Source organism: Indicator indicator, chromosome 5 (genome assembly GCF_027791375.1).
Source record: "Indicator indicator isolate 239-I01 chromosome 5, UM_Iind_1.1, whole genome shotgun sequence".
NCBI classification, from domain to species: Eukaryota; Metazoa; Chordata; class Aves; order Piciformes; family Indicatoridae; genus Indicator; species Indicator indicator.
In genome coordinates, this window is record NC_072014.1 from 37426972 (window position 1) to 37451495 (window position 24524).

The 24524-nt window shown below is 50.8% G+C and overlaps 1 protein-coding gene across 1 annotated transcript in view; it reads right to left on the reverse strand.

The window, feature by feature from the left end:
- GPD2 (glycerol-3-phosphate dehydrogenase 2) overlaps window positions 1-24524 on the reverse strand; it is a 53426-nt gene that overhangs the window by 14440 nt on the left and 14462 nt on the right. The window contains exons 6-8 of the mRNA XM_054381107.1: window positions 9279-9443; window positions 7687-7831; window positions 726-919 (exon numbers count right to left, since the gene is read on the reverse strand). Of these exons, the coding sequence (XP_054237082.1) occupies window positions 726-919; window positions 7687-7831; window positions 9279-9443 (504 nt within the window). The remainder of the gene's footprint in view (window positions 1-725; window positions 920-7686; window positions 7832-9278; window positions 9444-24524) is intronic.

The following is a 24524-nucleotide window of genomic DNA, read 5'->3' on the forward strand; positions in this document are numbered from 1 at the left end:
AAGGGATGTGGGAGGTGGTTCTGCGCCCCCTGCTCTGCTCTGGTGGGACCTCACCTGGAGTACTGCATCCAGTTCTGTGGCCCCCAACACAAGGAGGACACAGAACTGTTGGAGCAGGTTAGAGGAGGCCACAAGGATCATCAGAGGGCTGGAGCACCTCCCCTGTGGGGACAGGCTGAGACACCTGGAGAAGAGCAGCCCCAGAGGGTATCTGAGCAAAGCTCAGCAAGAGGTAAAGGACCTGTGGGGGCAAGAGGCTGGGGCCAGACTCTTGTCAGTGGTGCTCAGTGACAGGACAAGGGGCAACAGGCACAAACTGGAATCCAGCAGGTTCCACCTGAAGATGAGGAGACATTTGTTTGGTGTGAGAGTGCTGGAACCCTGGAGCAGGCTGCCCAGAGAGGTTGCGGAATTTCCTTCTCTGGAGAGCTTCCAAAACCAGCTGGCCATTGTGATCCTGGGCAAACTGCTGTGTGTGCCCCTGTTTTAGCAGGGGGTTGGACTGGATGATCTCCAGAGGTCCCTTCCTTTCTATTTGCATAACCTAAGTAGTGCAGGGTTATCTGGAAAAGCATCATCATACAGCTCAGGAGCACACTTATGTCCTACTAGCTTTAGAAGCACTCAGAAGCACCAGAACCATGGCTGCTAGATGACAGACTGCACTGAGTCAAGCTGAAGTGCCATGGAGTCATCAGGGCCAAACAGAGCTGACAAAGTTTTACCTTCAACATCCACACTGAGGTAGTTTCGCACTTCGTTCAGGATGAAGTTGATGTCTTCTTCTGTTGGGATGGGGTGGGAGGTGACATCAGTTGGGCTGTCTGTGGTTCCTGCAATAGTCATCTTCTCCCAGGGCAAGAAGAAAATCACTCGACCATCGCTGGTGGCTGGGTCCAGCAGCCCCATGTTACCAGGGCTGAAAGCAAAGAGAGACTCAAACCAGGCTCAAAACAGGTCAGGCAGCTCCAGGGCTTCTGCTCTTGCACACTGAGTGTCCCACACAAAGCATTCAACCATCACCTTTGGTCTCGGGTCAAATGATTGAATAAAGATAAAAGTCCAGATATTTCCCACATGGCTGTCACCTGACTTTAAAGGATAGCCCCAGAAGTTTGGAGAAATCATAGAATCACAGAATGGGCCATGGGCAGACCAGGTTGCTCAAGGCCTCATCCAGCCTGGCCTTGAACACCTCCAGAGAGGGGGCATCCACAACCTCCCTGGTCAACCTGTTCCAGTGTCTCACCACCCTCACTGTAAAGAATTTCTTCCTAATCTCCAGTCTAAATCTGTCCTCTTCTAGCTTCAATCCTTGAAGGCAAGATGTTGGCTTTCATTTCACGTCCTAGCAGTGCTTGTGAAAACACCTGCATCCATTCTTCTACCTCTCTACTCTGCCCTGCTGAGACCACAGCTGCAATCCTGTGTCCAGTTTGGGGCTCCCCAGTTCAAGAGAGACAGAGACCTGCTGGAGAGAATCCAACAGAGAGCCAGCAGGATGCTTAGGGGACTTGAGCATCTCCCCTGGGAAGAGACACTGAGAGCCCTGGGGCTGTTTAGTCTGGAGAAGAGAAGCCTGAGAGGGGATCTGATCAATGTCTCTCAATAGCTGAGGGGTGGGTGTCAAGGGGAGGGGGCCAGGCTCTTTTGGATGGTACACAGTGATAGGACAAGGACCAATGGGTTCAAACTTGAACAGAGAAGATTTCAGCTCAGCATGAGGAGAAACTTCTTTACAGGGAGAGTGACAGAGCCCTGGAACAGGCTGCCCAGGGGGGTTGTGGAGTCTCCTTCTCTGGAGCCTTTCCAACCCCACCTGGATGCATTCCTGTGCAGACTCCCCTAAGTGATGCTGCTCTGGCAGGGGGGTTGGAGCTGATGATCTCTAGACGTCCCTTCCAACCTCTGATACTGTGTGAGACTGTGATTTAGCTGCCTTCAGGGAGAAGGGGGATAGAGGAAGGATATGGAAGGAGGGCAGGAGGTACATGTTTAGGTGGTACCAAAGACCATCAGAAGGGAATAATTCAACAGGCTCAAACTTCTACAATAAGCTGAAGATAGACAAAAAGCTGCTTGGCCATGAATGACCTACTGCAGGGAGCCAGAAGCTGAACCACTGCATATAGCTGGCAGATCAAGAGAGGTGATTCTGCTCCTCTACTCTGCTCTGGAGTACTCTGCCCAGCTATGGGGACCCCAAGAGAAGAAGAACATGGACCTGATGGAGCTGGTCTAGAGAAGGCCACAAAAATGATCAGAGGGCTGGAGCACCTCCCCTGTGGGAACAGGCTGAGAGAGTTGGGGTTGTTCAGCCTGGAGAACAGAAGGCTTCAGGGAGAGCTTAGAGCTACATTTCAATATCTGAAGGGGGCCTACAGGAAGGCTGTGGAGGGACTGTTTAAAAGAGGCTGTGGTGATGGACAAGGGGCAGTGGTTTGAAACTGGAGCAGGGTAGATTCAGGTTGGACGTTAGGAGGAAGTTCTTCGTACTGAGGGTGGTGGAACAGTGGAAGAGGTTGCCCAGAGATGTGGTGGAGGTCCCATCCCTAGAGACATTCAAGATCAGACCTGATGTGGCCCTGAGTAACCTGATCTAGTTGGAGTTGACCCTGCTGACTACAGGAGGACTGGACAAGATGAGCTTTGAGTGAGGGTCCCCTTCCAACCTGCTGCATTCTGTGAATCTGTGAATATTGAATTTTGGGGCAGTCTAAACTGACTGCTGAAGGTAAGTTTGCAATGTCTGGGCAGGCTGGAAGAGGAGCTGAGAATTTCCTATGGAGCATGTATATCAGAACATTCTTCAGGTGACATTTATAGACAGCTTAAGCCTACAGTTGGAGGAGGACAATTTAATAGGGGGAGTCAACACAGGTTGGTGGAAGGTAAACCACGTCAGACAAATGATTACTTTTGAAAATGAAAAGGCTATTGATTTAGAGACAGGGAAGCTGAGGTTTAATAAACCCCACCAGAACAGGCACTAAACCTCAGTTGTTTCCTCAAAAGGATGATTTTTTGTGTTTCTTTTTTTTTTAAAGTGTGATTTTGTAAGAAGTGTGAAAAAAATAAGGAAGAGAAATAAAGATTTAAACTAAGTTTTAGTCTGAAGAGAAGGAGGCTGAACACTCCAAGAAGGACATTGAGGTGTTGGAGTAGGTCCAGAGAAGGGCAATGTAGCTGGTATAGGGTCTGGAGAACAGGACTGGTGAGGAGCAGCTGAGGGAACTGAGCTTGTTCAGCCTGGAGAAGAGGAAGCTGAGGGGAGACCTTCTGGCTCTCTACAACTCCTTGAAAAGAGGTTGGATCCAGGTGGGGGTTGTCCTCTTGTCCCAAGTAGCAAGTGATAGGACAAGGGGAAATGTTCTCAAGTTGTGGTAGAAGAGGATTAGGTTGCACATGAGGAACCATTTGTTTGCTGCAAGAGTGGTCAGGCATTGGAAGAGGCTGCCCAGAGAGGTGGTGGAGTCCCCATCCCTGGAGGTGTTCAAGAAAGGTGTGGACAGGGCACTTGGGGACATGGTTTAATGGCCATGGTGGTGTTAGGTTGATGGTTAGACCCAAAGACCTTAGAGGGCTTTTCCACAGCAACAATTCTATGATTCTATGCTTCTAAGTTCCAGCACACCACCTATGGACTGAAGTGTTTCCAACTGCACAGCAGATGACAAGGAAGGACAAACATTCTCCATATGCCAATTAGTTTGCTGAATTAATGACTACCAGCTATCCTGGGAAACTCTTCCCATCTTCATCTCCTATTGCTGTGTTTGTTCCATCTGATATAAATAACTGAGTAGCCCTCCCAAACCCAGGCACAATAAGGTGTTTCCTTCCCAAAAGAAGCACCCCAGAGTTGACTGACATCAATTGAATGTGTTTGGAGCATGTCTACTGTTGACCAAGCTTCCTTCTCCACAGGGCAGGGCAGGGAAATGGGACAGTATCTGTGGAACACACAAGAGATCAGGAGGGAATCTGTAAAAGAGGTGACTGAAGCCTACACAGGATGGAAGAAGCTATCAACACTGACCTAGATAAGAAGGTTTAACTAAAGGCCAGGTTAGAACTCTTGAGGTCACCAAGTGGTTCACTCATGGACATTGAATATGGCATTTGACACAGGTACCTGGAGAATCTCTAACTGAAGAAGTTTTGAGCAAAGCACTACAAAGGCTGAGAGAGTTGGGATTGCTCAGCCCAAGGAAGGCTCCATGGAGACCTTAGAGCAGCTTTCCAGTGTTTGATTTGGGCTCCAGGAGAGCTGGAGAGGGACTTTCCACAATGGCATGGAGTGACAGGATGAAGGGCGATGGCTTCAAACTGGAAGAGGCTGGATTGAGGTGTGCCATTAAGAAGAAATTCTTCCCTATGAGGGTGGTGAGGCAATGGAACAGGTTGTCCAGAGAAGTTGTGGAGGCTCCAAGCCTGTTCAAAGGCAGGTTGGATGGGTCCTGGAGCAACCTGATCTAGTGTGAGGTGTCCCTGTCCATGGCAAGGGGTCGGAAGTAAATGATCTTTGAGGTCCCTTCCAACCCAAACCATTCTATGAATCTATGAATCTATGAATCTATGAATCTGAGATGCCTCTGGCCATGGCAGGGGGTTGGAACTAGATGATTTTTGAGGTTCCTCCCAACTCAAAGCATTTAGTGATTCCTTGGAAGGCAGTCACAAAGAGGTGACTTTCCACAGAGCAGAACTTGGGTTCAAGAAACACATTTCCCAGATGCTGGAATGCAGGGCAGAGGGGAAAATTCAAAACATGAGGGAAAACACCTGAAATGTGACAGAAGGGAGGACACACCCCAGGGAGGACACACTTCAGGCTGGAAGCCTGTCTGCACAAAGGCAGCCAGAGCCCTCTCTCGTATCAGCAGGTGATGCCCTCAGACAATAGGGAGTGCAAGAGCCTTACTGCAGCCACCAGAACAGACATGAGTGAGCTAAAAATAGAATTAATGAGAGGAGGAACTCTGGGACTATTAATGAAGAACACAAATGAGTGAGAAACCCCTGGGAGACGAATGCAGAAGGCTAACATTAGTTTTACAAAATATTCACTGTGTTCATATCTCAAACCCTTTGCCTGGTATCTGAGTATGAGTCAAAATTCTACCCCGCATTTTGGGGTACATGAAGGAAAGCATGGCCAGCAGGTCAAGGGAGGTTCTCCTCTTGCTCTGCTCTGCCCTGCTGAGACCACATCTGGAGTGTTGTGTCTAGTTCTGGGCTCTCTACTTCAAGAGGGACAAGGACCTGCTGGAGAGAGTCCAAAGGAGGCTACAAGCATGATGAAGGGACTGGAGTATGAGGACAGAGTGAGAGACCTGGGGCTGTTTAGCCTGGACAAGAGAAGACTGAGAAGAGATTTTATGAATATCTATAAATATCCGAAGGGTAGGGGGCAAGAGGAAGGTGCCAGTCTCTTTTCAGTGGTGTTCTGTGGTAGGACAAGGGGCAATGGACACAAACTGGAGCACAGGAAATTCCACCTCAACGTGAGGAGAAACTTCTTTAACATAAGGGTGTTGGAGCCCTAAACAGGGGGCCCAGAGAGGTTGTGGAGTCTCCTTTTCTGCAAACTTTCAAGGCCCACCTGCCCTAGGTGATCCTGCTTTGGCAGGGGTGTTGGACTGGATGATCTCCAGAGGCCTCTTTCAACCATTCTCAGATTCTATGGAACACTGAGCAGAAGATAAGTAGACACAGAGAAACAGCCCCGTTCCTGTGGTGAGGAGAACTCCTTGGCACCAGGAGAAGCCCTGGTACAGCTCAGATTAAGCACCACAAGCATTTTCAGTGCAGCAGCCAGCTCCTTGGTTTCAGCTGTCCCACTTGAAGGAAATCCAGGATGGTTTCAGCTGCTTGGCTGCTCTGTGGAGGCAGCATGTGGGCAGAGAGTGTTTTACAGGGAAAGCAGTGCCCACATACGTGCTGGCATGCAGAGGGGAACAAGGAGAACAAGAATTCTCCACATTCCCAATTAAAAGTATTAGTTATTAAAGAATCAATTACAGCCCTCATCTGCTTGGAGTTTGAGCCAAAGCTTTAGAACTTACCCTGGGTTTGCTGCAGGGCTCTCAAGTCAACAATACATACTTCTAGATCATAGAATCAAGAATCCTGAGCAGAGCAGAGTGGCAGAACCACCTGCTCACCAAGTTCTGCCTTGGTGAGCTTCAACTAACAACTGGAAGACTTCAGTCTCTCCTGAATGGGTGAAGTTGTTCTAAGGGGTATCAGAATCTTCTTTAACCACCCCTCAAATCACACAATCCCAGCATGGTAGGGGTTGGAAGGAACCTCTGGAGATCATCCAGTTCAACTCCCCTGCCAAAGCAGAGGCACTCACAGCAGCTTGTCCAGCATCATAATGGCCAGCAGGATTTGGAAGCTCTCCAGAGAAAGAGAGTCCACAACCTCTCTGGGCAGCCTGCTCCAGGGCTCCAGCACCCTCACAACAAACATATTTCTCCTCATCTTCAGATGGAACCTCCTGGGTTCCAGTTTGTGCCCACTGCCTCTTGTCATGACAGTGGGCACACCTGGATGGAGACTGGCACCTTCATCTTGGCACTCACCCTTCAGATATTTACAGACATTAATAAGATCCCTCTCAGTCTTCTCCAGACTAAACAGCCTCAGGTCACAGAATTACAGAATACATGTGGTTGGAAGAGACTTCAAAGATCATCCAGTCCAACCCTCATCCCAGCCTTTCTTCATCAGACAGTTTCAGTAGGCTGAACAGGAGCCAGCAGTGTGCCCAGGTGGCCAAGAAAGCCAATGGCATCCTGGCCTGGCTCAGGAATAGTGTGGCCAGCAGGAGCAGGGAAGTCATTCTGCCCTGTACTAAGCACTGGTTAGGCCACACCTTGAGTGCTGTGTCCAGGTCTGGGCTCCTCAGTTCAAGAAAGATGTTGAGATGCTGGAACATGTCCAGAGAAGGGCAACAAAGCTGGGGAGGGGTCTGGAGCACAGCCCTGTGAGGAGAGGTTGAGGGAGCTGGGAGTGTTTAGCTTGGAGAAGAGGAGGCTCAGGGAAGACCTTACTGCTCTCTACAACTACCTGAAGGGAGGTTGTAGCCAGGTGGGGGTTGGTCTCTTCTCCCAGGCAACCAGCAACAGAACAAGAGGACACAGTCTCAAGCTGTGCAGGGGGAAGTTTAGGCTTGACCTTAGAAAGAAGTTCTTCCCAGAAAGACAGATGAGCCATTGGAATGGGCTGCCCAGGGAGGTGGTGGGTTTGATGTCCCTGGAGGTGTTTAAGAAGAGACTGGATGAGGCACTTAGTGGTTGATTAGATAGGGTTGGGTGATTGGTTGGACTTGATGATCTTGGAGGTCTCTTCCAACCTGGTTGATTCTGTGTGATTTGAGTCCCTTCATCATCCTCATAGCCTCCATTGGACTCTCTCCAGTAGATCCCTGTTTCTTGAACTATGGAGCCCAGAACTGGACACAATATTCCAGGTGTCACCTCACCAGGGCAGAGTAGAGGGGACGGAGAACCTCCTTTGACCTGCTGGCCACACTTCCCTTGACGCACTCCAAAGTTAACCAAATCCTGCACTGGACCCCCTCCAGAAGCTCAGGCAGGTGTCTGCCAGCTGCTTTATTGCAGGCAGCAGCAGCAGCAGGGGTGGCTGGGGCAGGCTGGGGCTGTGCAACACCATTACCTGTAGTACCCAGGCATCACAATGTGCACGCCGGCGCTGGGCTGACAGATGTTGGGGACCTGCTGATCATCCATTTTGCGCACTGAGTCTGTGAAGGGTCCGGTAGCATTGATAACACACTTGGCTCTGACATCAAACTCCTGCCCTGTGAAAGCAAACAGCATCAATCACACCCCCCACCACCACCATTTGTTCCCCAGCTCGCTGCGATTCATCCGTCTAAGGGCTCAAGCCTGCTGCACCGTGGCTGGTGGTGCCCAGCAGCTGGGACAGGCTTTGGATGCTGAATTAAGATCTCATCTTAACACCAGCCTGGGAAGAAGGTGTTTTGGGGTGAAACCTCCCCTCACCTGCCCACCATCCCTGGAGGTGTTCAAGAAAGGTGTGGACATGGCACTCTGGGACATGATTTGATCATAGGACGTTAGGGGTTGGAAGGGACTTGATCACAGAGGGCTTCTTCAACCCAAACAGTTCTATGATTTGTCTGCAGAGGCAGCAGGAGGAGCTCAGCTGAGATCTTCCTCTATAGGAGGAGAGCTCCCAGTCTCAACCTGCAGACTGGTAACTGGGATGGGTGCTGTATGGGGGGGCTGGATACGGAGCTCAGCCTGCCAGCTAAAACACTGGGGGTGAAGAACCTGGCAGGAGCTGAAGCTGAGTGACACCAATGGCAAGCTGCTGCATGGGGCAGCTGGCTCCTCTGTCCTTTCACTGAGATTTACAAACAGCAGATTCCTGCTCCACCTTCCCTGGCTCTCCTCTGCTTCATCAGCAGAGCCTGAGCTCCTCAGCAAAGGGCTCTGCTGCTGCTCACCACCCAGTGACAAAGCCCTGGTACCACCCCATGACACTGGGGGTGCAGGGTGCAGCAGGATGGGGGTGGAGGGAGAGAGGGGTGGAGGGAGAGGGGGGTGCAAGGGAATGGAAGCTAGAGGTGCAGGGAGAGAGGGGTGCGAGGTGGTGGGAGTTGGGTGTGCAGGTGGATTAGGGTGCAGGGTGATGGTGTGCAAGGTGAGTGGGGTGCAAAGCGAGGGAGCTGGGGGAGCAGGAGCAGCTGGGGGTGCAAGGTGATGGGTGCAAGGGGATATTGGTGCAAGAGGATGGGAGCCAGAGGTGCAGGGAGAGAGGGGTGAGAGATGGTGGAAGCTGGGGGCAGAGGGGAATGTTGGCGCAAGGGGATATTGGTGCAAAGGGCTGGGAGCCAGAGGTGCAGGCAGAGAGGGGTGCGAGGCAGTGAGAGTTGGGGGTGCAGGGGGATGTTGGTGCAAGGGGATGGGAGCCAGAGGTGCAGGGAGAGAGGGGTGCAAGGCGGTGAGAGTTGGGGGTGCAGGGGGATGTTGGTGCAAGGGGATATTGGTGCAAGGGGATATTGGTGCAAGGGGATGTTGGTGCAAGGGGATGTTGATGCAAGGGGATATTTGTGCAAGGGGATGGGAGCCAGAGGTGCAGGGAGAGAGGGGTGCGAGGCGGTGGGAGTTGGGGGCGCAGGGGGATGTGGCCGCGGAGTGCCGCCCCGAGGGCGGCTCGGGCGGTGAAGGCGGGCAGGAGGGCGCGGGGGGCCGGCGAGCAGGTGGCCGGAGGGCACCCACCTGTGAGGACGTCCCTGCAGCGCACCCCGCAGACACGCTCCTTGCCGCTGGCCGGGTCCCGGCCCTTCAGCAGGCGCAGCACTTCAGCGTAATTGGCCATGGCAGCGCCGTACCTGGCAGCGGTGAGGGCGATGGCGAGGTTCATCCGCGCGTCGTTGTGCTGTCCTGCAGCGGGGCCGGGCACGGCGGGGGAAGGACACCAGTCACCCCCAGCCACGCACTCGCGGTATGGAAGTGTGTCAGAAGCGATCTGTCACAGCTGTCCCTGTCACATCGCATAGGCCCTGATGGCTGCCCGCGCCTCACCGGCGGGATTTAAAGATACAGCCCCGGCGGAGCTCCCCGCCCGGGCCTCCCTCGGCGCCAGCCCAAGCCGCGCCGCCGCCCGCTGCCTCCCCACGCCTCTGCTGGGACTGCTGCACCTCCAGCTGAGCAGCACGGAAACCATTCGCTTTGCTTGCCCTGCGCTGTGATCCTGCCCCTCTAAGGATTCCTTTGGTAGCCCAACCGGCACCCATCAACAGTTCCCAACAGCACATGGACTGCTCCATGTCCAACAGTTCTGGTGCCCCCAGCATGAGAAGGACATGGAGCTAGTGGAGAGGGTTCAGAGGAGGCCACAAAGATGAGAAGAGGACTGGAGCGCATCCCCCCTATGGGGACAGGCTGAGAGAGTTGGGGCTGTTCAGCCTGGAGAAGAGAAAGCTCCAGGAAGACCTTAGAGCAGCCTGAAAAAGGCTACAGGAGAGCTGGGGAAAGACTTTTGACAAGGGCTTGTAGTGACAGGACGAGGGGTGATGGTTTTGAGCTGGAAGAGGGGAGATTGAGACTGGAGACTAGGAAGAAATTCTTTCCAGTGAGGGTGGTGAGACACTGGAACAGGTTGCCCAGGGAGGTTGTGGATGTTCCTTCCCTGGAGGTGTTCAAAGTCAGGTTGGACGAGGCCTTCAGCAACCTGGTCTGGTGGGAGGTGTCCCTGCCTATGAAAGGGGCTTTGAAACTAAATGATCTTTAGGGTTCCTTCCAACTCAAACCATTCTATCAATCCACGAATCTTCAAGGTCCTTTCCAACCCAAACCATTCTATCAATCTATGAATCTTCAAGGTCCTTTCCAACCCAAACTATTCTATCAATCTGTGAATCTTCAAGGTCCTTTCCAACCCAAACCATTCTGGGAATATATGAAACCCAACCAGCATCCACCAATAATTCTCATCAGTACTCGGCATCCAAAGAACAACCTCCCAGAGACTGTGCCACACTCTCAGCTCCCTACAACTGCTTTTTCAACACCCAACCCACACCATAAAACCATCCCAAAAAAAAAAAAAGAGAGCGAGAGAGAGCAATAAGCAGACAGGAATTAATGAAGGATTCTTAACGTGTATCATTAAAGATTTATTACCGAAATTCCCTCGTTAAAGCAAACCAAGAGGGAGGCAGAGGGATGGGGAGGGGGAGATGATTAATTACTTTGAAATGCTGGCTTCACCTGAGACTTTTCCTATTTATTATTGCCACTGAAAGGAAAGTCCTGGCTGCTGGCTGGGAAGAATTACTATACATTGAAGGGGCCAGGCTCTGTGTGTCCTGAATAATTAATTCACCAGAGGGTTACAGCTTCCTGAGGTATGGTTCCTCTGCCCCACCAGTTTGGGGCCACTTCTATCCAAGCTAAGACTGATCAGGTGATAAATTGGTAATAGATAGTGTGGTTGATTTATGCTGCCAGCATTCCCAGCCCTCGCTACAAATGGTTTATGTAAAGTTTGGTCCTTCGGATTCTGCCCGCGCTGTCCCGAAACACCGTGCAAATCATCTGTTCCCAGCTAAAAGGGCAACATTCTGAAGGTGGGATCAATGGCCTCAAAGGTGCCACCTCCCCTTCCCAAACTTCTCCTCCTCACACAGCCAGATGATGCAGTGCAATCAGTCTTCAGGCGGCAGGAAAAAAGACAAAGCAAAAACTTCTGCGAGGTGCATGGAGCCAGCAACATGATAAAGCACCAATGAAGAACCAAACTAACTCCAGCTCAGCCCAGCAAACAATGCCCAGGATGAACTGCAGAGAAGAACAGCAAACCATCTGAGCAAGGTATCAGGAGAAGTTGGGGATGCTCCATCACCCAGCATGAACCAGACTAAACCAGCCCCTTGTCAGACAGGAAAGGCAAACCAGTGGATGCATGCATGGCCATGGGTGCTGCTGCCATGGCAGGGGGAGGATCAAACCCTTCTAACCCAAACCATTCCATGATTCCATGAAATCACAGAATCCTAGAATGGTTTGGGTTGGAAGGGACCTTGAAGATCATCTAGTTCCAACCTCCCTGCCATGGCCAGGGACACTTCCCACTAGACCAGGTTGCTCAAGGCCTCATCCAACTTGGACTTAAACACCTTCAGGGAGGGGTCATCCACAGCTTCCCTGAGCTACCTGTTCCAGTGTCTCACTACCCTCACTGTAAAGAATTTCTTCCTAATCTCCAGTCTAAATCTCCTCTTTTCCAGCTCAAAACTATTCCCTCTCATCCTATCACTAGAAGCCCTTGTCAAAAGTCTCTCCCCAGCTTTCTTGTAGCACCCTTCAGGTACTGAAGAGCTGCTCTAAGAGGTCTCCCTGCAGAGCCTTCTCTTCTCCAAACAAGTGGGCATTTTAGAGTCCTTCTGCCTGTCCATCAGTCCAGCCAGGACGAAAAGAACAGTGAACACTTTCATCATCAATGAGCAATTTCATGCATATAACTTTAGAACATCTCAAAGGCAGACCTCAAAGGCAGAGGACTCTTTGTACATCTGCTCCTGGAAGCCAGCTATACCTCTAACATCTAAATCTACCATCCTCAAGCTTCAATCCATTCCCTCTTGTCCTATCACTACAAGCCCTTGTAAAATGACCTCAAGAGGTTCAGCTCAAACTTCAACACTTCAAGGCGGGGTGGGAGAAAGTACAGCTCATGTAGCACCAGACAGAGAAAAGACAAAGAACAGCAACCTCTTGCATCACTGCAGCTCCTTCCACGTGGAGCAGGACACAACACAGGTTCCAAAGTACTCCAGGAAATGATCCTTTGGCCCAAAGCTGACAGCTTGAAAGTACTCCAGGGAAGGATCAAGATCAAGATCAAGATGAAGAATCAAGAAGGTTGGAAGAGACCTCAAAGATCATCGAGTCCAACCTGTCACCCTAAACCTCATGACTATCTAAACCATGGCACCAAGTGCCACGTCCAATCCCCTCTTGAACACCTCCAGGGATGGTGACTCCACCACCTCCCTGGGCAGCACATTCCAATGGCCAACCACTCTCTCTGTGATGAACTTTCTCCTCACCTCCAGCCTAAACCTCCCCTGGCACAGCTTGAGACTGTGTCCTCTTGTTCTGGTGCTGGTTGCCTGGGAGAAGAGACCAACCCCCGCTGGCTACAACCTCCCTTCAGGTAGTTGTAGACAGCAATGAGGTCTCCCCTGAGCCTCCTCTTCTCCAGGCTAAACAGTCCCAGCTCCCTCAGCCTCTCCTCATAGGGCTAGTGCTCAAGGCCTCTCCCCAGCCTCATTGCCCTTCTCTGGACACGCTCCAGCAATTCAACATCTTTCCTAAACTGAGGGGCCCAGAACTGAACACAGTACTCAAGGTGTGGCCTAACCAGTGCCACATGTTCCTCTGGCCCAAAGCTCAAGGTGTTCAGAAGCTCAGTGCTTTGAAGACACCTTTGTTGTGGGGCTTTCCAAGCCCCCTTTCCAATCTTCGGAGATTTCCTGACCCAGAGGATAGAATCCCAAAAAGCAAAACCAAACCAGTGTTGAGTTGACTCTGCAAGTGTTGGAGTTGACCAAAAAGAATCCAAGCACAAAACAGACACATGACCCACAAACCCATCTATGTATGAATGAAACCATGCTGTACCTGGGTGACATTTATTCACTTATTACAGAAGAACCTCAAGACTAAGAAGGTTTCTTCAGTTACTTTCTGAACCTCCATCGCTTTGTTTTCATCAACATTGCATAAGGTGGTAACTGACACAAATGAGTCTGCTCTGGAAAAGAGGAGGCTGAGAGGAGACCTTCTGGCTCTCTACAACTCCCTGAAAAGAGACTTGAGCCAGCTCTCTTCTCCCAAGAAACAAGTGACAGGGCAAGAGGAAATGGCCTGAAGTGGCACCAAAGGAGCTTTAGGTTGAACATGAGAAAAAACTTCTTCTCTAGAAGGCTTTTCAAACATTGGAACAGGCTTCCCCAGGAGATGGCTGAATCCCCATCCCTGGAGGTGTTTAGAAGCCTCAGAGATGTGGTGCTGAGAGACATCAATCATCCCCCTGGGCAGCCTGTTCCAGTCTTTGAGAAGCCTTTCAGGGATGAAGTTTCTTCTAATATCCAATCTAAACCTGCCACGGTGCAACTGGAGGCTGTTTCCTCTTGTCTGCTAATCACTTGTCACTAGGGACAGAAGACCAACCTGGCTCCAACTTCTTTCCAGAGACTTGCAGAGAGCCAGAAGGTCTCCCCTCAGCCTCCTTTTCTGCAGCCTGAACAACCCCAAGTCCCTCAGCTGCTCCGCACACAACCTGTTCTCCAGAACCATCCATCCTTGGGACATCATCCACCTTTGGGACATGGCTTAATGGCCATGGGGGTGTCAGGTTGATGGTAGGACTCAATGATCTTAGAGGTCTTTTCCAACCCATACAATTCTATGATTCCATGATCCTATGATCCCTTCAATCGCTGCTGCGTCACAGTAACAACAAAGGGAGACTTTAATTTTTACTAAGGGTAGTCACCCTCCTTGGCCTCACTGCTGTCACCAAATTAACACCAAACCCTCCTAAAACTCCATTCTTCTTCGAAGGCTGCTGCTGAAGACATGCAGTGCTTCAAGACATCTTCTCTAAGTGTGTCCTACATCCTGTTGAGCCCAAGAGTGATGCCATTTAGTTTATAATTTCTTTCCTTTCCTTTCTTTTTTTTCCTTTTTTTTCCCCCTGGGGTGTAATTTAGGAAACTTCTATTTTCACTCCTCAGCAGCAAATGTTGTATCTCTGCAAGAGGAGCAGACAATGCTTCCGTTGGCACTGGAGGAAGCCTCCCACAGGCTGCACCGCGCGTACGTTGGGTTTATTTCTGTCTCAGCTGAGCCGTGGCCAGCTTTGGCCCACAGACTGCAGAGGTGTGGCTCTGACTGATTCACTGTGTGACAATCACACTCTTCAGGAGGCACTCTGCTCCTTCTAGCATCTTCTGGACCACACGGGTACCCATGGATTTAGTACCAGGTCCTGCTTGCTCCTCTGCAACTCTCTTCACTTCACACAATCCCAGTGTGGTGGGGCTTGGAAGGGACCTCTGGAGATCACCCAGTCCAACCCCCCTGCTAAAGCAGGGGCACCTACAGCAGCCTGCCCAGGATCACAATGGCCAGGTGGCTTTGGAAGCTCTCCAGAGAAGGAGACTCCACAACCTCTCTGGGCAGCCTGCTCCAGGCCTCCAGCACCCTCACAACAAAAAAGTTTCTGCTTGTCTTCAGGTGGAACCTCCTGGATCCCAGCTTGTGCCCATTGCCCCTTGTCCTGTCCCTGGGCACCACTGACAAGAGTCTGGCCCCAGCCTCTTGCCCCCCACAGGTCCTTTAGCTCTTCCTGAGCATTAATCAGAACCCCTCTGAGGCTGCCTTCTCCAGGCTCAACAGCCCCAGGGCTCTCAGTCTTTAGTCCTCACAGAGATGCTCCAGGCCCCTCAGCATCTTTGTGGCCTCTACTGGACTCTCTCCAGTAGTTCCCTCTCTCTCTTGAAGTGGGGAGGCCAGAATTTGACCCAGTACTCTGGATGTGGCCTGACTAGGGCAGAGTAGAGGGAGAGGAGAACCTCCCTCGACATGCTGGGCACAATTTTCTTCATGCAAAGTTGAAGATAAAGAGTACATAGTCACCAGTGACCTTTTTTAAAAGAAGCTGGAAGCTCTTCAAACGTTAAGATGGTCACTGGTGTTCCTCTTAACCTCTTTATGCCAAGAACCAACACCAACACACTGGTCTCTTGCCACAGAGCCACCTAAGAAAGCCCTGCAGGCATCACCCCAACCCCTCTGGCTCACCCTGCAACAGCAGAACTGCAGCCTGTAGGGTTGCAAACTTCTTGCTTTAAAAAGCAGGTTGGTCCCTGTGACAGACATGGAACCCACCTCCACCCCCCCTCAATTTATAGCCCTTTCTGATTAGCCTCATCCAGTTACTACTGTGGAGGTCAAGTTTAATGGGGAGCTGGAAATGAGCCATGCAAGAAGCTATCTGACAGCCTTAATGAACTTTCTTGAGAGAACAAATCCTTCCAGGGAACCACCTACCAGGCTCCTCTGCAATGGATGAAGGCATTAAAAGAAATATGGGAATGAGACAGCTCAGCCCATGGGCTGTTCACCATTTGAGATCCCCACACAGACCAGAAGGTTTTGGGGTTTTTTTTTTGGTTCTCCTTTCAAAAGCTCAGGGGAAAGAGGTCAAATAAATACTTGCAAATTCATCTCTTGCTTGACTCTTACCCCTCTAACAACACCAGAGAGCACCACCTCTTAACAACCCCATGAACGTTCCAGGTTGGGGCATTCCAGTTGGCTGGAAACTGCCTGGTGGAAAAGGAGCTGGGGGGTGTTGGTTGACAGTGCCTGAAGGTGAGCCCAGGTAGCCAAGAAGGCCACAAGCATCCTGGCCTGGATCAGCAACGGTGTGGCCAGCAGGACCAGGGCAGGGATTGTGGTGCTGAACTCGGCAATGGTGAAGCTACACTTCGAATACTGAGTTCAGTTTTGGGTCCCTCACTCCAAGAAGGATACTGAGGGACTGCAGCAGGTTCAGAGAAGGGCAGCAAAGCTGGTGAAGGGTCTGGAAAACAGGTCTGGTGAGGAGCAGCTGAGGGAGCTGGGGTTGTTCAGCCTGGAGAAAAGAAGGCTGAGAGGAGACCTCATTGCTCTCTACAGCCACCTGAAAGGAGGATGGAGTCAGGTGGGGGTTGGAACGACAAGACAAGAAGAAATGGCCTCAAGTTGCACCAAAGGAGCTCTAGGTTGGACATGAGAAAGAACTTCTTCACTGAAAGGGTTCTCAAAACACTGGAACAGGTTGCCCAGGGAGGTGGTTGAATCCAGAAATGGGTAGGTTTAGACTGCACAGTAGGAAACATTTTTTCACAGGCAATGAGTGATAGAAGAGGGAATGGCCTCAAGCTGCAACTGGGTAGGTTTAGACTGGACAGTAGGAAAAAAATTTTCCAGCAAGAGTGGTCAGGGATTGGAATGTGCTGCCCAGGGAGGTGGTTGAGTCACCAACCCTGGATGTGTTCAAAGGTGGTTTGGATGTGGTCCTTGGGTTGAACCTTGCAGAGTAGGGTTCTGGGTTGGACTTGGTGATCCTGAGGGTCTTTTCCAACCTGAATATTTCTGTGATTCTGTGAAATGTGGTGCTGAGGGCCCTGGCTTAAATTCAGCCAGGGTAGGGTTAGAGAATGGCTGAACTGGATGACCTTGCAGGTCTTTTCCAACCCAACCCATTCTGTGGCTCTCTGACTCTCAAAGCAGTAATTGCTCCAAGCTCTCTCAGGAGTCTATTTCTGTGGCTCTGCGTTCCACTCCTACCCCAGCCCTGTGCTAGATGATTCCATGCAGGCAGTGAAGCAAAGTGAGGCATGAAACCAGGCAGCTCCATGTGAGGGAAGGTTTGCTCGCTGTGTGTACACAAACCCTGCCAAAACCGCCCCAAATTGAGGCTGATGAGCGATAATTAGACAGCACGCTCCAGAACCCAGTTACCAGGGCTGCCCACAGCCTCTGATTCCTAACTAAGTGCTTAATTAGCCTGAGCAGCTTTATTACAAGCATTAAGGCAGGAACTCAACATCTGCTGTGCAGATGGAAAGTAGTCATGGCCAAGTTTAGGTATCATGAATCAGCTGGAGTGACTCAAAACTCTACCAGGCTTCTCTGGGAAAGAACTGGGCAAGTTCTCTGCACTGGTGAGGTCACACCTCCAATCCTGGGTTTTCAGTTTTGGGGCCCTCACTCCAGAAAGGATGTTGAGGGGCTGGAGCTGGTCCAGAGAAGGGCAATGAAGCTGGTGAAGAGTCTGGAGAACAGGGCTGGTGAGAAGTGACTGAGGGAACTGGAGAAAAGGAGGCTGAGGGGAGACCTCACTTCTCTCTACAACTCCCTGAAAGGAGGTTGGAGTGACATGGGGGTTGGTCTCTTCTCCCTACTATTAGGTGATAGAACAAGAGGAAATTACCTGAAATTGCACCAGGGGAGGTTTATGTTGGAGATGAGGAACAATTTCTTAGCTGCAAGAGTGGTCAGGCACTGGAACAGGCTGCCCAGGGAGGTGGTGGAGTCACCATCCCCGGAGGTGTTCAAGAACTGTGTGGACATGGCACTTTGGGACATGGTTTCATGGCCATGGTGGTGTTGGGTTAACAGCTGTACTCAGTGATCTTGGAGGTCTTATCCAAACAGAACAATTCTATGATTCTATGATGAAATTCGACCCTGTGAGTCATGAGTCCTCACTGATGCCCTCCGATGTGAAATGCTCCTTGCTCTCTAAACCACGCAATGCTTCAGTCCAAAGCTCACTGAAAATGGACTTTCTAGGGCAGGTAGCATGCACACCCTCTTGGACAGCTTTGGAGGGAAGAGCCTTCTGAGCCAGTTAATCCAGCTCAGTCACACCTACACCCAACACCACAGCCACATCTCACCAGGCTCTTTAGACTTCAATACACCTGAATTCTGTGCCCAGTGTCTCTTCTCTGCTGCTGAAATACAGCCCAACCAGGCTGGAAGGATGAGACACCTCTTAAAGATATGCACTGGGAAAAAAAAACCCTCACCCCCCACCTACTTCAGCTCTTTATGGTCTGCCCTAAACTGTAGGTATCTTCACCCCTTACTCTGCAGAAGCTGTAATAGGAAGGGAAGAATAAAGAAGAAATAAACCTCTCCAATCTTGTGAGTGATGGAAATGGTGATCAGCAGCACCTGACTTCTGGGTTCTGCTTTTCAAGGGTCTGGAAGAACTAAAGTCCATTTACCAAGGACATCCTAACACTCAGGGCTTGAGAGCTGCAGAGACCACACCAGGCAGGGGCAACAGAACTGCTCATTTAGAAGCCAAGCTTAGAGACTTTAAAGTCAAGATTATCTTCATAATGGAAGATTAAAGGACTGGAGGAGCCTGTGACCAAGCAAACTGGGTCAGACCAAACAGGATCAGGGTGAAGGTCAGGAAATCAGAGTGTGACCCAGTGCAACTCAGTGCTGAGTTATAAACAAAGGAGGAACAGAAGCAAGAGACAGGAAGCCCATCAAAGGTTTTAACATAAAATTAAATAATTAAAACTCACAAGAATCTGAGAATGTCCAATGAAGCCTACTGCCAATGGTCAGGGCTGGGCTGGCCACCAGAGGAGTGCCAGAGGCTCTCCAGGGAACCTTCTGACTTCCCAAAGGGAAGAGAAGCAGAAGAAGGGAGAGAGGCTGATGGGCTGGGAAAGAAACTCAACCAGCTGGGATGGAAAGAAGAACAATGCCATGGAAGAGAGACAGAGAGACACAAACCAACATGGAACCCACCCCTGATGGCAATGAGGGCACCATTGGCACCACTGATGCTGGGGACAGGCACTGGGCAAGTCCCAGCCTGGACTCAGCAGCAGATGGGAAATGGATTCAGGAGCTGGATTCTGGAAGTGGATTGAGGAACACAGGGATGAGGATGGAAGGCAGAAGGGACAGAGTCCTGCTGGGACACCAGCCAGGGAAGAAGAGGCTTGGCCCTGGGCATCCCTCAGCTTGCTCCTGAAGATGCCCTCCATGGGCTGCAATCCCCTGTTGGGCACTGGAGGCTCCCCTGTCCTGGCTGCTCCTCCCCACAGCTGCCACCTCTGCCTTGCTGCCCCCCAAGGTGTGGCACAGCTGTGGCAGTGCCCTTGGTGTGCAGAGGAGCAAGGCTCAGGCAGAGCCTTTCTGCAGCCAGCCCTTGGCAGGACCTCTCCCCATCAGCTTCTCCCTGCTAGAAGCAGCCCCTGGCTGTGCCACCCTGCCCTGAACTTCAGCAAGTGCCTCACTGAGCCAAGAGAGACCTGGGAAGTCTCAGCCCTCACCAGAACTGGTTGTGGTTGGACTAGTTTAGATGGTTGGACTCAATGACTTTGGAGGTCTTTTCCAACCAGAACAATTCTCTGATTCTCTGGTCTAGCTTAGACCAGGACATGTCTTTACTTCTGCTATCTCACTTCAGATCTGGAGGGATATACATCACCATAACTCTACTGAAACCAAGAAAGCTTTCAGATCTAAGGGGCTCAAGGTTCTCCATTTCTGCTCAGTCAGTGCTCTCCAAATATTATTTCAAACCAGGAGCCATTTGGGAGTGAACAAGCCAGGCTGCCCAGAAGGCAGTTCAAGAGCACCACAAGTCCTCAGGTTGGGCACAGAGCAGACTTTCAGCCCTACTCCAGGATCTGGCATCAAGTGTCTGAGAGACCCTCACATTCAGTCACAAGCATCCCCTTGATTTTGAATCCCACTGATGGTGTCTTTGATAGCAGCCCTGTCACCCCCCTGCTCCCTCAGGAGTCTCAAAATTTAAACAAAGACTCCACATTTCATGGATTTTTGAAGAATACCCTCAGAAAGTGCCTCCCTGAGCAGAGACTGAGCTGGGAAGTCAAATTTCTGACCAGAATCAGTTGTGGTCTGGCTGAGAGCAGGACACTGCAGTTACAGCATCACCACTGATTCTTACAGAATCATAGAACTACTGAGGCTGGAAGAGACTTTTGAGATCAAGTCCAATTCCTCACAATCCCACCACTACTACTAAGTCACTATGACTAAACCACATCCATTAGCACCACATCCATGTTTCTTGAACATCTCCAGAGATGGTGACTCCACCACCTCCCTGGGCAGCCTGTTCCAGTGCCTGAGAACCCTCACCAGGAAGGCATTTTTTTGCTAATGTCTTTAGCACAGAAGCTAAAACTGGTACATAAACTAAGCTATCAGAACCCAAACCCAAGCCACAACCTCCAGGTACCTCAGGAGGGACCAAATTTGGGCTCCCTGCTGGGTGCTGCTGATTCGCAGGACCTTGTCTCCTGCTCCTTTCGTCTCAGCCTTCAAGTTGTCACCACAGTCATATTGCCATGTCAGCAGGAGGAACAGCATGGTGTTAAAATGGGACTGAGCATTGTCACTGTCACTTTATGGAAGCCAGGCTCAACTGTCACCCTGAACAACTGTCAGGGCCATGCCACCAAGCCAGAGAGGAGCGTGGTGGTGTCAACACAGCTTACCGCGGGCCCGCGCCGCATCCGACCTGACTGCTCCTCCCAACAGCTTGGAATGGGGGCAAACTTTGCTCTCCACACTGCAGCAGTTTCCCTTTTTTTTTTTGGTTTGGTTGGTTGGTTGGTTGGTTTTTGGTTTTTCTTTTTTTGGGTTTTGGGTTTTTTAAGCCTAAATGAAGTAGTGATTGATGTGGCAGCTCTGGCAGGTTGTCTTCTGCAGGTTGGATGCTGACCTTCACTGTGTGTGACCCACTGGGGATCAGCTGTGGAATGTGATTCACAGAATCATGGAATGGTTTGGGTTGGAAGGGACCTTAAAGATCTCATCCAGTTCCAACCCCCCTGCCACGGGCAGGGACACCTTCCACTAGACCAGGTTGCTGAAGGTCTCATCCAACCTGGCCTTGAACACCTCCAGGGAGAAGGCATCCAAAGCTTCCTTGTGTCAGGGCAACCTGCTCCAGTGTCTCACCACCCTCGCTGGAAAGAATTTCTTTCTAAAGTCCAGTCTAAATCTCCCAGGAGAGATGGAGGATGGGGATGTGGCATGCTGCAAATAGTCAGGATGGGCATTTGGGTGCCAGCTGGAGCTGACCACATTCACCAAGGAATGCCAGGAAGGGAGCAGGCAGGGCTGCTGCTGACAGAGGGATCCAACCCCATCCATCCACAAGTCCAGCAGCAGCTTTCTGAGAGTTCTCCCCTGAACCTAGAGAAACCCAGCACATGCATGGCTGCAGACACAGGTCAGGAGGTGCTGGGCAAGGTGAACTTGGCTGATGTGAGAGGAGGAGCATGGTGAGGAAGATTATAGAACGGTTTGGGTTGGGAGAGACATTTAAAATCACTTGAGTCCAACTGTTAACCCAGCACTGCCAGGCCACCACCAAACCATGGCCCTCAGCACCACATCTCCATGGCTCTGAAACCCCTCCAGGGGTGGGAACTCCACCACTGCCCTGGACAGCCTGGGCCAGGACTTGACAGTCCTTCTGGGTTAAAAATTGTTCCTCATGTCCAACCTGGTGCAACTGGAGGCCATTTCCTCTTGTCCTGTCGCTTGTTGCTGGGAAGAAGAGGCCAACCTCAACCTAGCTCAAACTACCTTTGAGGGAGTTGTAGAGAGCCAGAAGGTCTCCCTTCAGCCTCCTTTTCTCCAGGCTGAACAACTCCAGTTCCCTCAGCTACTCCTCACCAGCCCTGTTCTCCAGACCCTTCACCAGCTTTATTGCCCCTCTCTGGACTCTCTCCTGCCCTTAATGTCCTTCTTGGAGTGAGGGGCCCAAAAGTGAAATCAGTATTCAAGGTGTGGCTTAACTGGTGCCCAGTCCATGGGGACAATCCCTGCCCTGGTCCTGCTGGCCTTGCTGTGTCTATCCATGAGAACCTCTGCAACCCATCCCAGGGATGGGAGTTGCTCAGGCTCTGTATGCCAAAACAATAGAGGACCAGCTGCCACCATAAGGGAAGGAGCTGGCAGAAGTAGAGCCATCCCATAATGTGTGTTTCCTTCAGCACACACAGAATCATAGCTCCAGTATGGAGCTGTGTAGATTCACAGATTAATGGAATTGTTTGGGTTCGAAGAGACCTCTAAGATCACTGAGTCCAAACCATCAACCCAACAGCACCATGGCCATTAAATCATGGCCCCAAGTGCCATGGCCACACAGTTCTCAAACACCTCCAGGGATGGAGACTCCACCACCTCCCTGGGCAGCCTGTTCCAGAGCCTGACCTCTCTTGCAGCAAAGAAACTGTTCTAATCTCCAACCAGATATAAACTAATGAGTGGCCATTAAGTGCCCATCAAGACAGGGCTGTAAACGACAGCAGAGTTCCATGCTCTGGCGGAGGCCTCCTGGTGCCCACCACAACCCGCAGAGGACCACTCAGATGTTTGTGTCCCAATCTGCAAATAAAGCTGGGTTTGAGGTTTTTTTTTTTGCTAAGAAATAACCTTCTGAAACACCATCTGAAGGGTTATTCCCTGTTCACTTCTTAAGGGACACAAAAAAACCCTCATCCTTTGCTTTAGAGGAGCAAACCTCCCCCCCCCATCTCCCCTTCCCTTTGCTTAGAGGAGCATTAAAGAAACAGCCAAGCGCGAGGCGGTGGAATTGGCTGGAATATTCATCATCTCCAACCCACCACGGACAAACAGAGGGATCCAGCACGTCAGAGAGCAAAGCCAATTTCATCTGTGGCTCCCCTGAGGTAAATGGAGTTCACAGTCCTGCCCCCACCCCAACCTCAGCCATAATCCCTTGCTTCCTGGAGGTAAGAAAAGCACTGGAGTGAGGAAAATTCTGCGGCGGGATATAATGATCCAAAATGACAGGGACAATAATGACAATGAATTTCATGTCTCCCAGTCATGAGCTGGGGATGCTTGACTGGGCTGACTCACACAATTAAATTGTTACAGGTACAGCAGGAGATGCAGTTATCAGCCACTGCTTTCGGGAGGGACGCCCGGGGCGATGGCGACGGCAACGTGGCGGCGATGGCCCTTTGGTTGGGAGCAAAGGGCTTGCTCCTGGTTGAGGGGGGGACACCCTGTGAGGCTGCACCCTCTGACAGAAGCAAAACTGGGTTAAAGACACCAGCCATTCGAGGGGGGTATTGATTTGATCCCTTCTGAAAAGGAGCAAAGAGCTCCGGAGCGTGGAGGCAGCTGCAATGCTGGCTGCTGCATACCGAGAAGCTCTGCCAAATAAGAGGGACCCACAGGGGTTGGTGAGGGGAGTGGGGAGCAGTGTTTAGAACACAGCCCCATTGGTGTTTCTCCTGATGCCACCCAGGAAATAGGTTGCTCAGGGAGGTGGTGGAGTCACCGTCCCTGGAGGTGTTCAAGAACTGTGTGGCCATAGCACTCTGGGACATGGTTTAATGGCCATGGTGGTGTTGGGCTGATGGTTGGATTCCATGATCTTAAGGGCTTTTCCAACCCAAACAATTCTCTATGATTCTACATCCCTCCTCCAGGTTCAGCTTGGGGCTGTACCTCATTGTCCACACATCCCACCAGAGGCAGCTGTTGGTACCACACCTTTGTGATCCCTCCCGGCTGTCAAAGAATCATAGAATTGTTTGGGTTGGAAAACACCTCCAAGATCATCCAGTCCAACCATCAACCCAACACCATCATGGCCATGATATCATGTCCCAAAGTGCCATATCCACAGGTTTCTTGAACACCTCCAGGGATGATGACTCCCACCACCTCCCTGAGCAGCCTCTTCCTCAGGATTCCACCTCCAGCTCCTTTATACTGGACATGGGACAAAGTGTGCTTAAGAGCAATGGGGTATGGAGAAGACAGAGTATTGACCAGGTTCTACCTACACTTAGTCTGCCTGCAAGGCTTCTTCTCATCTAGCTTCAGCTCTGAAGAACCAAGAAATATGGTTAGCTGGGTGCTTCACCTCTGGAACCTCTGCTTAGAATCACAAAATCATTAAGGTCGGAAAAGACCTCTAAGATTATCAAGTCCAACACCTTCTGCCCGACACCTCCATGACCACTACAGCATGTCTCCAAGTGCCACATCTACTCATTTTTTGAGCACTCACAAACTCAAAGAGTTATTAGACCCAGGGAAAGGAAAAAAAAAATAAGTCTGAAATAGGGCAATACCACTCAAGAACCCCAAAATATCCATTTCTCAATTCCACATTGCAAAGCTCTACCATTTCATCATTCAGGACACACACAAATAGAAGGAAAAAGAGCTACAAGAGCCTAAATAAATAATAATTTTTTTAAAAAAAGCATTTATTCCATTTTTTTGACAGCTTAATGAATGCCCTACTCTTTTGCATTGATTTTTGTGTGTCTGGGTGTGTGCCTGGGAAGGATTTCTCAGGGGGGCTGCTGTAAACAAGCAAAGCTAAATCCTCTGCCA